The sequence below is a fragment of the Corylus avellana genome, chromosome 3 (assembly GCF_965113065.1).
Source record: "Corylus avellana chromosome 3, dhCorAvel1.hap1.2, whole genome shotgun sequence".
Taxonomy (NCBI): domain Eukaryota; kingdom Viridiplantae; phylum Streptophyta; class Magnoliopsida; order Fagales; family Betulaceae; genus Corylus; species Corylus avellana.
Window position 1 is genome coordinate 7,159,194 of NC_142492.1, and position 17,029 is coordinate 7,176,222.

The 17,029-nt window shown below is 35.9% G+C and overlaps 1 protein-coding gene across 1 annotated transcript; it reads right to left on the reverse strand.

The window, feature by feature from the left end:
• Nucleotides 1-4,876: 4,876 nt before the first annotated feature.
• On the reverse strand, nucleotides 4,877-11,284 carry LOC132173926 (B3 domain-containing transcription factor NGA1-like). Its single transcript, XM_059585607.2, has 2 exons — nucleotides 8,872-11,284; nucleotides 4,877-5,125 (listed from the first exon to the last, which is right to left on the reverse strand). The coding sequence occupies exon 1, from the start codon at nucleotides 10,742-10,744 to the stop codon at nucleotides 9,596-9,598; it is 1,149 nt and encodes a 382-aa protein (XP_059441590.2). The 5' UTR covers nucleotides 10,745-11,284; the 3' UTR covers nucleotides 4,877-5,125; nucleotides 8,872-9,595.
• Nucleotides 11,285-17,029: the final 5,745 nt, after the last annotated feature.

The following is a 17,029-nucleotide window of genomic DNA, read 5'->3' on the forward strand; positions in this document are numbered from 1 at the left end:
TCTGTCTACTCGGCCAACCAGTGATGCATGTTCTAATTATTATATGAGCTACTAGTTCCAACATGTATAGCTGCCAAAGATGGATGATGAAAAAGAAATGTAAGAGCAAGAGGTTGAAGGGACTTGTTATGTGTGGTTGGGCGAGTGGTACCACATTTGTATTTCCCGAGCGGTGTGCACATGAAACATTGAAGCATTTGCAGGGTTTGATGCCATTTTCGTACGTGTGTGTGTGGAATGATAGAAGGTATGTGCTAGTAATTAAGGTTAGCTATATATTACAATATCTTTGCTCCCTAGCTAGTAGAATACCTCTGCTCAAGTTTTTATTTTTGTTTGAGTTTGGAGATTATAAATGAGTCATGACTAATGCTATTTAATAGACTATTATATGACTGTTATATAACTTAATAACGGTATCATATTGTTGTTATCGTGCACAACAATGATGAATAATATGAAATTGAAAAGAGATAGATTAAGATAGAGTCGAAACACAGATTTACATACATAGTTTGATAATGTGCCTACACGTTCACAGAAAGTGCAGCTGTATTTTATTATTAATAATTAAGGATTGCAACATAACATATATATATATATATAGAAGAAAACCCTAATTGTACAAACGTATGTATTCACTTCATTCACTCCGCTCCGTCTACTCGGCCAACCAATGATGCATGTTCTAATTATTATATGAGCTACTAGGTCCAACACATATACTGCCAAAGATGGATGATGAAAAAGAAATGTAAGAGCAAGAGGTTGAAGGGACTTGTTATGTGTGGTTGGGCGAGTGGTACCACATTTGTATTTCCCGAGCGGTGTGCACATGAAACATTGAAGCATTTGCAGGGTTTGATGCCATTTTCGTACTTGGAGAAGGAAGTCTTGGACAGCCCATGTAAAGCCATTCTTCCACGACGAAAGCTGACAGCTCATGGGAAGTGGGGACAACCCCGGCCCGTAGCTTGGCAATTCTGGCGTCCTTTTACCAAGGAACACCCACAAGTTACGACTAATATTTGCCCATTTCTAATACGATCATGTCTCTCTCCGTATGGTTCACATGCATGTATATGGTCCACACCACATTCCATAATTACATGAACCAAAGCGATAATGTTAACATAAATGGTGAATAAAGCATTGTGGTAGGAGAAATAAGGCAGGTTGGTAAAGTAACGAAAAAGAAATCAAAAGAAACAAAGAGGGGCTATGTAGTAGATCGTGAGTGAAGACAAAAATAGGGGTGGGGGGAGACGAAAATGGAAAGGAATAGAGGAATAGGGGGATGGGCAAGTTGGTCAGGATTTGCATATGTGCAGTTTTTGAACACTTTTGCTACCTTAGCATCAATCTGGGTACCCGGCCGGCAATAAATGAGGGAGAGCATTGGGTGAGGACAAATTTCCATCCCATCCCATGCCATCCCATCCCATCTCTATCCCCATTCCATCCAGGTGGGGGTCAGAGCAATTTTGCAGTCAGGCCCACTTACTCTCACACCCTGTCCCCCTATTTTCTTCACAATTTTTTATATATTTTTATTTACGGCTGTAGTAAAAAGGAGTGTGCACTCCATGAATATGCATGACCAGTAGCTATCCATCGCCCGGCCCCTTATAATTACGGTTGTTTTCTGGGATCGGCTGCCACCCTTTGCACTGTCATTGTTAATGCTCTGTCACAAAATATGAAAGCCGTAGCTGTACACTGAGCAGCAGCCCCACCAGCTTTTCTTCTTTTGCCTTCTTTTTTTCCCTCTGCTTCATTCTGCTGCTGCTGCTTCTTCTATCGTCCATCTTTTTTCTTCTTTTTCCCCTTGCTTTCTGCATGTACAGTCTCTGAAAATAACGACATCAATAGTGAAAACCCACTTCATCTCAGCCTTTCCTTTTTAGAGATTATATTAACAAACACCCAGCTCCAGCTGAGCTGGATATATATATATATATATATATATATATATATCTCCCCCAAATTTTACTTTTCCGAACATGGAATGTTTACTGGGTAGAAATAAGGAAAGAAAGCATATTTATCTTCCTTTTTTTCTTTTTTAACCATCAAAAAAAAAAAAAGAAAAAAAAAAAGAAGAAGATAATCTACAGAATACAGCCAAAGGGCCATGGACTGTGAAAGAGAAAGAGTATCACGGGAATGTGGTGCATTAAAACCAAAGAAATATCAACGTGGTCCATGCATTCTAGGGAGTGGGAGTAGATTGCACGCGTCCTGCGTAGCCAAAGTCTTCCAAGAGAAGAGAGAGAAGAAAATTAAACGACGAAAACCACTTTTTCTTTTATATTGTTTATATACAATTAGCTACTTTTTATTGTCGTCATTGATTACGCCTATTAACCCTAAAACCTACACTCTCTGTTTAGAGTGGGGACTTGTCTCCATTCCTTCAGGGCTCGCACGTACGATTCTTGTTTTGCTTCATAACTTTTTTATTTTATTATCCTTTACTACCACCCTAGTTTCCCCACTCCCATCCCCTGTACGTAAAACTTTGGATCGGACTAGTTACAAAATATCTCATTTTCTCCTATATATATATATATATATATATATATATATATATATATATATCATACAATCCCCAACTTTACTTACTCTAAATCAACATGCCCATATTAAACAAAACCATATATATAATTAATATAATCATTTCGGATTCCAATGGAATGCAACGAGACTGTTTCAACACTTGTCCAAACAGAACAAGACCATCCCATAATCTCATTACAATCAAACTTGTGACTGAATGCTTACTAATTAATTTGCAGTCCCATTTAGAAGAGAGAGATAGGGTTTTCACTTTTCATAATTTAATTTATAGTGGGTGCGGGAAAAAATAAAATAAAAAAAGAGTCAAAAGTGCAGAAAAGATGTAAGAGGATCAGAGGAGTTTCCATTTGCAACTCAAGAGTCGATGGGATTGTAGTGCAAGATTTCGTTATGCTTGTCTGGTCTGTTCCTTTGTCCATGGGCAGCCCGGTATAAGTACTGACTCTGCCGGGATACTGATGCCTCTGTGCCTTCACCTGCCTGCCTACAATTAGATTCTAGATGCTACACCTACAACCAAAACGGGTCCCCTCTCTTCTCTTCTGCATATTCATTTATTTATTATATATATATATATATATATACGTCGTGATTGTGCGCGAACAGTGTATATTTATTATATAATACGTACAAAAGAGTGAGGGAGGTTGAGCCTCGAAAAGGATGACAAAGTGAAATGACAAAAGCTATGTTTACTCTTCTACCGAAAGGACACTTCCTAAATACCATGGATTCGGTCATCTTTCTTAGAACAGTACACTAAATATGCGACTTTTGTCCAACATTTTTTTTTTTCTTTCTTTTTTGTCAATAAACTTTGAAGAAGATCATTTACGTTTGTTTTCTTGAACTACAACCCTTTCATTTTAGGGGGGGTGGGGCGGAAGATGAACTTTTGTCGTATGCCATGTTTTCACGCTGATCAACGATAAAACACTAGCTAGCCAGAACAGAGACTGGCGTCTTTGAAAAATCAATTACTATTACCCCACCCCCACCTAAAAATAAAAATAGTTAAGCGTAAGGTCGGCGGTCTACTTTAATCTCTAGCTCAATTAATCTTAAAATAAAATCTATTAGCTAGGTACATTAAAAAAATTTTGAAAATGAGAGAAAATCATTCTATTGTTAATGTTTTCCTTAAACTACTAATTGTGTCAAAAATATCCCTTAAGACTAGCAAAATACAAAAATGATCATAAAAAAAGTTTTCAATTACATAAAAATATTCTTATAAATTCAAGAAAATATAAACTAAAACAAAAAATTAAAAAAATGAAGAAAAAACCGAGGGGTGGCTCGGCCAGTACTCCCTTTGGTCATATTTGAGTCATTGGGGGTGGTTTGGCCGATCCATCTTTTCAATATGACTTAAAATTTATAGGGAATATGAAAACACATGAAGGAAATAGAGAAAGATACAAATTAAGGTGGTTTGGCATATAGTCTACATCTACATACTAAAGCCTCAATAGGCTATATTTTTTTGATTTATAATTTGAGTATACTACTCTATTTATAGAGATTTACATATGATTTGAAATATTTCAAATATAATCATATCCTTTAAATCAGGGTTAACAAAATATTATCTCAATCCCTTGATTTAGGAAATACAAATCAATATGATTTATTTCCTTAACATGCCCCTACAAGATGAACGGTTCGTTAGAGATCATTGATCTTGAACATCGAGTGGCTGGAGTTGATGGCGCCTGATTGAAAGATCGGTTGCTCTTGAACTTGAACTTCGGTAACTGTGACCGGAATTTGAACATTGACAACTTTTTGGCCAAAATCAGTTGCTTTGATTGAAATTTTGACATCGGCAACTTTTGGCCGGAATTTTGACATCAGCAACTGTGGCCGTAATGAGCCAACTATTGGCCACAAGGACCAAAACATCAGCCACTTTGGGTTTCTTTTTTCTTTTTTCTTTTCTTTTCTTCACTTTTTTTTTTTTTTGTTTTTTGTAGGCAAGCAATGGACTTCATAAATCATTTTCTTCTGTGATAAATGTTAATTTCAGAGAGAAAACAATTAGAGGAGAGAAATGAAGTAAAGAAAATAAAAAATTGCAATCTAGAATCTAACAATTGGCATTAGCCTGTTTGTTGACCTAAGCATTAAAGTTATATCTCACCGTAAAATTCATGTTCTGCTCCGGTTCCTTCTATACAATTTAATCATCCCTCGATCGGTATGCAATTTATATGTACCAAACTAATGCTTACTAAAGCTTGATCCCAAGTAACAATTAGTTAATGACATCGATTTAGTTTTGAAATCAAAGATAAAAATGATTAACTTGCTGTCTAGAATTGCGCTGGTGGGTTTCAATTTACAAATATTTGCAACGTACTCCTTCATAAATTAATGCAAAATGAGGAAGTTGGGTTGAAGATAAAGAAAAAAGGAAAATGGACAATGAAGCTTAATTTCATATTTAGTATCCCTAAAGTTCAAGTTCTCATGGATGATCATCATTTTTCCGGAAGAACGTACACCATGCATGGCGATGATCAGGATGATACGTTGTCAATATCTACAAAATAAAGAGATGAAAATAAGGAAGTCAGGTTACATCCTACACTTTTTTTGATGGCTTGGACCAAAAAATGTAGTAATTACTGGAATTATTCATTAATCCCTCGGTCTGTGAGTCAAAACATTATTCAAAACACTTTTTTTCTTCTTCTTCTTCTTTCCTTTTGATACCAAAAGAAAGGCATGTACACACATTGATCACCAGGGCAAGAAATGAGCTTTTTCATATATATATATATATATATATATATATATATATATATATATATATATAAAAAGCTTGTTACCAACACTCATTTCTCTTCTTGAACTTTCGCTAATTTTATTTATAATATTAGCTTAGTTTTATCCTCAGTTCAAAGTTAAAATACTTTAGAAGTGTCTTGTTATACCAATTACCATGCACATGTTTTCATTAAATGAGTCGCTTCCTATCTTATTTTTGAAAGCATTCCCATCAGATCTCATTCTCTCTTCCTCCTGTCCAAATCATAAATAGGAAAGCGCATTCTCTTTTTTTTTGCCTCATACACATCTAAAGAATAAAAAAATGCCTTTTGTTAGCCTGAAAAAGTATGAACCCATAGATTAATTTAACATTTTTCATTTGCAAAAGAGAACAAGGAGAAGAAGAATAACAAGAAAAAAATATAAAAATATAAAAAAAATAGACGGAGAGATAAATTCAGAACAAGAACAGCTTCCTAATTAGACTAGCTAGAATATTGCCACAATTAGAAACTGACGTGAGATAAAATCTACAGAACTTTTATAAGTACAAATCTAGAATAAAGAACTTTTATAAGTACAAATCTAGAATAAAGAACTGTTTATGAAAAATCTAACTATCAATTATCCGTGCTGCTTAATATATAGGTGGGACTTGCATGCATGTAATAAAGTCAAGAATCATCCGAAGACAATGTCCTAGCCAACTTTAATGATATTGTTTACAGCCTCAGTGTGTGTGTACCCTAGCTTGGAATATAAATGAGAATAGCAATCAACTACACAATGAACAAGACCTAAGATATATACATTCATACCTTTTAAGGCACCTACTAACCTTTTAGTATATATACTGTTTTTAGCAGCCTCTCGTCTACATATAGCGCGCTAGGGAGTAACTCTAACTAGCCCTTAGCTAGGCCCAGATTCAACCATACATTTAAAGGGATATGAGATTCAAGATCTATCTTTTGCTAGCTAGCCATAAAAATAAAAAATAAAATAAAAAAATGGTGGCATATTCCTCTAATTTATACAAGTATGTGCATATGTCCTCTCCACCAAGTAAAATAGGAAGAACAGAAGTTCCCAAGAAATGAAAGCGGATAACTTACCAATTTGAAAAAACTCATCAAATTATAAATCTTGTGATTGAATGTAAATGCTTCCACACTTCACAAATGCAACAAGCTAATTATTAATGTTCTAGTTTACTAAATTAAAAAGGAAACAAAAACATTTAAGGAAAAATGAAAAGTACCTTATAGTTTTTACACTTTTCGGATATTAATGCCCTAATTTACTAAATTATAAGTTGCATCTTTACCCTTTTGGATATAATTTTTACCTGTGAATCTGTGATTTGCCTAAAAAAAAAAAAAAAAAAGGAATAAAACTAGTAGTACTAAACTCATCTCTACAAACAGCGGGGGATCGGAAGACATCTCAAAATGCTTTAGTGATTCAGTAAGTATATGATGTTTCACCTTTCGAAAATGGTCTCCTCTCCTCTCCTCTTCTCTTCGTATTTCTATATAATGTTTGTTTTAATTGAATCCTTGTATAATATTCTGTAGTTTCTAAGGATTCCCCTCTAATGGTCTGTTTGGGATTGCGTTTGAGAAGCCTAAAAGTGCTTTTAACACTTAAAGAGTCCATTTGAAGACAAAAGTACTCGTTTGGTAAAAAAATTAAAAGTGTTTTTAAGGGTCTAAAAAACCTAAAAATTGTCAAAACGTACTTTTAACAAAAGCTTAAAAATAAAGTTTTTGCCCAAAAACTCTTTTTGACTTAAAAGCTCTATATTTCCAACGCAATCTCAAACATGTTCTAAATGTTCTAGTGTACTAGTATATAAATTGGCTCTTAAGCAATGCCACAACATGACACAAGAAGTCAACATGAACACATTTATTATCATTCAATATTCATCCAAAAATATATGATACAATTGACACAATTAGTTAGATTGTTTTCAAAAGATGCAAATCAAATTCAAATTTTCTGATGTCATCCAAAAACATTCAAATTACCAGCAAGTAGATATATATCATGAGATAAACAAAACTCAAGTAGGAGACTTCTTACTTAATTAAGAGTTACGATGAAACAATCGACTAATTGTGTCCAGATTGATGAGACATTTTCATCATAAAATCAAAGCAAGACATGGTTCAACTAACGTACGTGATGAAAGATGAGTTTTGGAGTAAGGAAAGAGGCAACATAAATCCAGCAAATGAAGCTTTTTTGAGAAAAAATAAAATGCTGCCGACAGTTCTTAATAATATAAAGAGACATGAACCACACATATATACATACTACAGGCCAAAACAAATTACCACGTATTTTCTAAACATGGTGCATGCCAAGCTTCCAAGATCTTACCTTTCAAGCAAAATGCATGCAATATATGCAACACAGCATGTCGAGATCAGTAGCAATATTGCATAAACGTTTGGAGTACTATACGTGGTTGTGGAAAGGGTTGGTGGCCAGTTTATAAGTGTGAGGAAAAGTCTCACCTCTTGAACTAGCTTTTGAGATTAAGATAGGCCCAAGACCACCAACAATTTTTACCACAATTTTCATACAAATATAGGGGACAATTATATCTTAATGGTGAAAAAAACTTAAGCAACAAAATTTAATAGGTAAATTAATTGTCCAAGACTAGTATGGTAAGTGCCATATAGACCGTTAGATCAATTTATAAGAGTCTTGTAGTATAAAAGTTATTGTATTTGAAACCACACAGTGTGTGTGTGAACACGTGAGGGAGCTTTTAATGTGACTAGAGGTTCATGCATCAATGTTGAGTGTCATTCGACATATGGCCTTACAAGGTTGACAAAGACTCTAGCCCTTGGAAAATTAGTGGAAAAGTTTGGTGCTTGGCTGTTTATTGCAACGATCGACATGGGCTTGATATATTTAAAAAGTAGTATATATATATATATATATATATATACATAATGATGATGATGAAAAAGAAAGAAAAAGAGAATGACAAGACTATAGAGGAACACAAGCCCATAAATTCTTCGATCTATCAGATATGCGTATACAATCATGAGATTACTGTACGTTGAAAATGTACACAACTAATGCAAGTGAATTTTGGTTAGCTGTAATTCATTAAGAAAAAAAAATGGTTAGCTGCTGTACTAGTACTGCTAGTGTCTTAGGCCTTCTAATTGTCTTCTGACACCAAAATCGCATTCAACTCAAATGAAGGAAGCTAGAAAATTAATTATAATTGCTTAACGCGAGAGCATATATATATATATATATATATAGGGGTGAAGATTGAGATGGTTTTTTCTGCAAGAAGAACTTGGAAGAGTAGTGCACGGTGAATTAAGAAGGGGAAAGGTCGTTTTGGCGGGACTCCATTTAAAAAAGGGGAAAAAAAAAAGAAGCAAAACAAGCAGGAATATATTGAAAGAATTGAAAATAGATATACATATATAGAAGAAAGATAAATATTGGAGAGTAAAGATATAGTTATCCTACCTTTTAAAGGCTGAGCAATCTTTATCTGCAAAACCTGCGGGGCATGCCCAGCGAAGCAGCGACAAGAACAACAACCTAGCTACCAAGGTAACAAACAAAACTTCAATTGCATCAGGTCGCTTGCACTGCACAAACTGGTTTGATCAGCGGTCAGGAAAAGTTGTTAAAAACTTAATGAACATGAGAGAGACAAAAGAGAAAGAGAGAGAGAGAGAGAGAAAGAGTAGTTGGTAGCCAAAGAGAATAAAAAGACGTTCGGAAATAATATTTCAGTGACAAGCCATGGATGGGATACATATTGGGGAAACAAGGCCCTACAAATCTCTGGCAATGATGATCTACCTCTTCATCCAATATATAATATTTATCTATATATATATGTTTTTTTTTTTTTTTTGGTTATGTATCATAAATATGTTTTATACAAAGTTAATAAAAAGAAGACAATTGGATATAGTGAGAGTGTGACGACTTCTCTATCTCCAAGGGCCTCTTGCTTATGCTAGCTGCTAGCGCTAGGTAGCTAATCCTTCAAAACCCACCACCGGCCGGTGCCTTCTGAATTAAAATCCAAAAAGGTGTAAAATCCTGGCATTTTTTTTTTTTTTTTGTGGGTCTTCACACTCTTCATCATGAGCATTAACAAACAAACTAGTTATCGAATTAAAGCCAATCAATCAAGGATGGATCTTTTTGGGTGCCTGCAGCTTAATTTCTCGATCTCTTAGATGTTGAAATCCAAGGACATGGATGCCTTCCCTTTATTGAGCAAGTCGGTGGGCACGGTTGGCATTGGTGTGCCGTTGTAGGGCCTCAATTGGAGACCTGATTGGCCGGAAGGCTGCAAAGCCGCCATAGTAGCATGGGGAGCTATTGAGGTGGACGACAATATGACATCGCATGCATCCGATTCCGATATGGGGCAGTCCATGTTTACCCCAAATAGCCTCAATCTCTTTGCTGCAACTTTCCCTTGTACCACCGGCACCGACTCGAACACCAGCGGTGGCTCAACCCCCCTACTCCGCACCTGCAGTAGTTGTTGTTGTTGTTGCTCTTGGTGGTGTTGTTGCTGTTGTGCTGCCGCGGATCTCAGGTAAATCAGTGAAGGGGGGTTTACCATGTAATTACAGCAAGCAGCAGTACTAGTGCCGTAGCTGTTGCGGTAAGGATGATGAGGATGATGAGGATGATGATTGACATTGTTGTTGTTGTTGATATTCAAGTGCAAGTGGTCCCTCGGCCGCATTAGCAAATTAGGAGCATTATTGGCATTACTCCACTGCGTGGGGATGGGGCGGTGGAAGGAAAAGTAAGGATGAGACAGATTGGGAAGCGAAGCCATGGGGTCGGGGGCGTCGGGGCGGCGCCTCCAATCAATGTAGAGACGATCTCTACCGAGGTCGCCGAGGCCACGCTGGAAGGACACGATATCTCCGGCATCGAGCTTCTTCTCCTTGACGAAGCGGCTCCAGCCTTTGGTCATGACGTAGCTCTGGCTACTGTTCCAGTAAGAGTAGCGGAATCTCCAGGGCTTTCCATTTCTGTCCTCGAAGTTAAGGAGGAGGCCTTTCTCGTTGGCGGAGGAGTCCAAAGGGAAGTACTTCTCGGCGTGCTGCTTTGGGATTACAAGGCGATTCAGTTTTCCCACATCGCTGGGAGTCACTACTTTGTCAAACATGTGCTCTCTCTCCATCACGTTGATGCCCTGGGATTCGTCCTCGTTTCTCGGGGAGGACTCCATCATCAGCTTGCCGCCGACTTCGTAGGAAGAGGAGGAGGAGGAGGAGTAGAAGGAGAAAGGGAGCTTACCTCTCATCATCTCCTGACCTTCTTCACAGGAAAACCCTTCTCTATGTGAACCCAAATCCATGTTTCTCACCCACCAATTTCACCTTCCTCTCACTGGATCTGCAAGATTTGAAGTGACCCGATTAGGAAAAAGAAACAAATTAAAGAGGGACCAACCCTTCTTTCTTCTTCTTCTTCCTCTTCTTCTTCTTCTTCTTCTTCTTGTTTCTAAGAAGAAAGATTTTAATTAAGTCTGATGTTTTCTAGCTAGGGCTGGGATTATGCAGAAAAGCAAAGAGAGAGAGAGACCCAAGAGAAACAACACAAGGATAAGGGCAGCTCTCTATACAATGACGGTCGTCGGTGCATTCTTGTTTGACCAACAAGACTCTAACACCGAACTAGATGCCCCATGGACGTTTCAAAGAGTGCAAAATTCCTCTTGTTGTTGACCTTGGGAAGGGAGAGACTAGACAGAGAGAGAAAGAGAGAGAAAGAAAGAAAAATAGTAAAGGCGTGGGCTGTGATTTTCTTACAGGGTGCCTCCCTGGAAGCTTCTCAAGTTAGGCGACTTAATTTCTTTTTTCTTCCTGAATAAATTCTTTCTTTCTTTCTCTCTTTCTCTCTTCACACACACACACACACAGAAAGAGAAGAGAGAGAGAGAGAGAAAGTATACGTAGGGACCCCATGTATTATCTGGTTGGGCTCATGTGAGCTTGTCCCTGTCATCATCCTGGGTGGTACGTATTCACACTCTTTTTTTTTTTTTTTTTTTTTTTTTTTTAACATTAACATTATTGAACATAGTTTCGTTATGAGGCCCAAAGAGCCAGCTGTTTTGGAAGGGCACGAGAGCTAGCTAGCTAGCTTGTAATTGAATTCCCCAACTAGGATTGGAGGACCATTTTAGTTTTCTCTTTTTTCTTTTATATCCTTCCCATTTTGGAATTTTCCTTCAACTCCAAATATTTTTGTTGCCTCTAACTAAACTACTTTACTAATCAAATATATCGGCCGGGGGCTTTGCAATTACATCACTAACTTATGCTTTCGACTTTGCTTTCAACATTTCTGTACGGACCATTCCATCTCTTACCTTGTGACAACCATCCGGATGACAAGGGATTTGAGCTTCCTATATATATATTAGGACTCGTAATCTCGATCTCCTTCTACTTTCAGCCACATAAATAACAATAATGGCCCGCCACTGTCTTTTTTGTGCGTCGTTCGTGATAAGAGTATTATAGTTTTTACTACAATTTTTTTTTTTTTTTTAATTAATACTATACAAATAAATTTGAAAATGCTCATGATACTTAATTAAACGAAGCGATTGAATAAGAAAATTAAGAAGTTCTACCACTACAATTCCAACTACAAACTTAATTGCAAAACTAATAAGAGAATAAATTTAATTTATAAGGTCTTGGCACAAACTAAGTTCTTTGTACCCTCCAATGAGAGAGGTTGACGCATCGATGTAGAACAAAAAAGAAAAAGCAAATATTACCAAAACGCACACTGAATCTCACATCATCTTCTATCACCATCTACATAAGAAAAAAATAAATAAAACCTTCCCCATTTGCCAAATCTCTCGCTATCGATTCAAAGCCGCCCAGGCCAAACGATTGGTGTACTCATGAGAATGTGATGCAGGTCTTGAGGGTCATTCAACAACAATATTGTATGTATGTCTGGAAATTAATCAAATGATATTGTCTATTGGGATTTTTGCACATTCTTTTTGGTCAAAATTCCTTGTTCTAATTCGCACATTCTTCTTATGACTTTTTATTTGTTGCGATCGCAGTCTGGTTTGAATGTGAATGCAATCGATATGTTCTACCAATACTTGAGGGACGTTTGGTCATAGCCATGTTCGAACGAGATGCGACTGGTTGAATCGGCCTGGGCTCCTAAACAACAACCCCAACCACCCCACCCCCCCGATCATACTCTCATTCGAACATGGTCCTATCAGGCTATTCTGTCCTTAGTTCCAAATGTACCAATTGCACTTCCATTTGAACGTGGGTGCATTAAAAAAAAATTGGACCATTATGCCTCGACTTGGAATCTGTCCTACATCAATTTACCTTTTAAATTTTGAACTTAATGTTTTCACTATTGAGATATAGCCACGCGAGTCTATTAAATAAATATATATATATATAATAAAAGATGTACTTAATTAGTACCCCAAGCATTAATTTCCCATGTCCTATGCCCCTATCGAGAAGATAATCTTAGAGAAATTAGGAATATTAGTTAGTTTAGTCTCCATCACAAAGCCAGCCTAGCTAGCATATATATGTAGATACATATATACCTTTTTTCGAGACTTTGTTATGAAGTTTTTATAATGTTTATTGAACACTATTCAGAGTTATTGAAGAGGTAACATCACGTAATGATGTTTGGTAATTATCCCACCAATCTCGATCGATCTCCTCACAAAAGAGATTGGTGTTTTATGTAACACAAGATGGCCGCGTCGATATGGGTAACAGACGACACTTGTTCAATTTTCCATTACATACAACGTTTAGGTTGAGTGGTCTTCTCAATAATTTCCATTGTAAAATGTTTGACTTTGGCTCTTCAACTCAGCTGACCATTATCTAATCTCACACATATCATCAACATGTACGTTATTAATTATTAATTGTTATCGATCTATCTTCACCACTCGCGGGGAGAAGGACAGGTTCATAATTATGGCCCTAATCTAGACAAACCCGCAGGCCATCTAAGATCCATCAAACACTGTTACTCGCATATATATATATCTTCAATTCATTTCTCCTAGCTAGACGGCAAAATCCTAATTATTTTGCTCCTTCACACCCTCCATCCAACCATGCACCTTAATTAACAACACACGAAAATGACAGTATTTCGTTACGGTCTTAAGGGTTTAAGGTTTAACCAAATCAGTATTAATCCAACCGTACGTTCTATAAGGCGTTTAATTAATTAGATCAATGTTTAGGCACGACACCGCATCACCAAGGGATATATATTGCAACAAAATAAGTAATTAAAGAAGGCGTGCTAGCTGGTGTATATATATATATATGCGTGTGTGTGTGGATCTTTATGAATTACATTTTAATGGTGCATTTAGTTTCTCCCTGGGCTTCATATATATATATGTACACCTGGATTTAAGTGTTGGAGTGATTAAAAGATGAATGGAAATGCATGTAGAGTTAGGTTCAGATATAAAACCGAATTAATTATTCCTACCTTCCAATCATTTTAATGACAACCAGGTGGTAATTGATGAAGATCACCTACTCAAGTTTGCAAAGATGGGGATGCTTTAATACATGACTTACATGAGAGGGTTTGTCACCATCCTCCAGCTTTCCTCATCTATTCGCCCGGCCGCCCTCAATCCTCAATCCTCAATCCTCAATGCCTCATCATCATACATATTATATAATATTCTATTCTAATTAATTCTAATTAATTCTAATTCTCGTGATTCTTGACTCCATGGAGTGCTGAAAAGATCTCAGCTGTACAAAATTGGCCTCCCCAAATCATCTCCAGTATCTACGTTGTGTCACGTAATAGAACAGCATCTTCAAAGTCATATATATATATATATATGTCACGCCGCCTAATCACCCCGCAACTATTTCATCATCATCCATTGCTATATATTATATATCTAGCTAACTCGATCACTCAATACTTCTTACTTAATTATGAAACAACATATATAGTTTAATTTTTTTCAAATTGGGTTGAACAAACTTCCTTCAATTAATCTATGTAAAGTAACATGTATTCGATCGAAATGTCCGAAATACATCACCTACATTTTTAAAATCACATGATTTGATTTAAAATCGCACTTTTTATCTGTAAAATTGGTATTCTCAAAAGCATTATTAATTTATAGACTCATGAATTGAATTGAAAGAAATCTTTTATCCGATACAAAAATAGAAACCCATTTCTTGTGGGAGGGAAGAACGTGACAAATAGGAAATCTAGGGTGAGAGAGAGATTAGATAATCTGAAAATTGTTATGCTAACATGTCTACCTCGTGGCTGTGATGCTAGCTCTCCACTTGGAGTTAAGAGCATGGACCACGCCAAACAAATGAATAGTTTAATATGGAGAAAACCCACTTATAGTAGTAATCCAGAGTGCCTGACAGTATTACTTGTAATACTTAATTAATTAAACAATTAAGAAACAATAGTTATCACTGATTTCTTCTTTCTTAACATGTCGAAGGTTGTAGGTATCGATGTGGCTTTCGTCATCCCCCCTGATTACAGTGACGTTTACGTTCATTGAAATAATCAACCGGGTAATCACTTTCTCTAATTACACATTTGTTTATGTTTTATGATCCTTTTGACTTGAAAAACGAGGCCTAATTTCCGACGCAACTTGCAAAAGCTTTCGAATCCCAAAAACCCAAACACCCCCCCACTTGTTTCACCCATCCAACCACGCGGCCTCCTTGTCTTACTTTTCACCTTTTCTATATCTATCTATATTAAAACTCTCCCTCCCTCCTTAATATTATGATTGGGACACAAGTGATCGATCAAAGGTTGTAATACACCGAAGAAACTTCCTCGAAGAAGAACCCTTTGCTTGTCTTATTTGAAGTAATAGTAGTTCCATTGGTTTAATTTACAAAACAATTAACCAAATTGCTCACCATGCTCAACTAATTAATTCAAGTTTACCTTTTACTCCTTTTTTTTTTTTTTTTGGTACCTTTTACTCCTTATCAGCATTAATTGAATTTCTTCTCAAAACAAAAAATAATGGGCTCAACTTAATTTGTCAAATTCTCGTGCTTAGGGCAGGCAATTGTTTACACAATGCAAACTCGATATGAACTCAACATAAAATTAATGAGTTATAAGGTTGAGGTCCTTGAGGAGGCTGGCTAGTTTAATTAAATTAGTTAGGTTATAATTTATCTATATAGTCTTACAATATTCATGTATTGACACAACTTGAACCTAACACTGACAATTTTATGTATTCATGGTCTAACTCTTTAATTAATTGATCGAATTAAAGTTTACCGATACATATTAATTGATTGAATTTACATAAAATATTCAATACAAGCTGGAAAATAAATGATATTTCTTTTCCAATTTTATACATGCATGGTCTAACTCTTTAATTGATCCCCATTTAACAGGATACATTTGGCCGAGGGGCCAAGGGGTGGCCGAAACCACCCCCAAAACCCAATGGGGTGGCAATTTTTTATTTCTTTCTTTTTTTTTTGGAAAAAATATATTTAAAAAAAAAATTAAAAAAATTAATTACATGACACGTGACGACATTTGATTGGTGATAATGTGACGTTCCGTTAAGTTTTGGACGAAATTTTAACGGAGGTACCATCTTCGTCTTTAACCAAATCACAGGTACCTCATGTGATCCAAATGAAACCTTAAGGGACAAAAAATAAAGTGTTGAAACCCTAGAGGAATTAGGTATTTAATGGTAGAGAAATGCTACACATCCCAAATTTTTTTTTTTTCACATGTTGTGTCACCATCCCATGAGTTGGTGATACACTTTCCAAAATAATAAATCTTATGAGATGGTGACACATCATTTGATAACTAACTTTTGAAAAGAAAATTTGAAATATGTAGCACTCCTCTTAACCCTAATATATATTTAGTCAATTTCTCCCTAAATGCAGGACAGGCAAATAATGAAGAATTGTACCCATAAAAGTTATCCATCCTATACCAAATAAAAAAAATAATATATAAATAATAGTACGCTCCCTTGTAATCCCTGTTTACAGATTACTCAATTAAGCCTTTATTATTTATCTATTTATATAGAAATTAAAAAGCATGCATGCTGATCTATTTAATTATCTCAAAATAGATTATATATGTGGTTTGCATTGATTAGCTTGTTAATGAAAAAGTATAAACATAATGACGTTATTGAAAATTTCTTTAATTATCTTTTTTTTTTTTTTTTTTTTGAGAAAAGTAGCACTTTTATTAATAGATCAGAGTTTTAAGACTCATCCATTACATCCCAAGAAATCGGTCCAGTAATTCATCCAATACCCACTACCACTAGCCACTCTCTCCCCACCAGATTCTTTAATTATCTTATACGTACTAGAGGTACGTACGTGGTAGGGCTTTTAATAGGAATCTTAATTATCGCTTTATTAAATGAAATTTTGTATGTTTTGGAAAACAAAAAATATATATATATATTAGAATTGTGGGAATATGTCTTTAATGGTAATCTTCCCCTATGGAGACTGTAAGACTGTAATGCTCTACGATGCCTTCCTCCTCGAATCTACCTCCATTGGTCATCTCTTCC

Coding starts and splice junctions, on each gene's coding strand:
- LOC132173926 (XM_059585607.2), bottom strand. CDS start 10,744: ATGGATTTGGGTTCACATAGAGAAGGGTTTTCCTGTGAAGAAGGTCAG.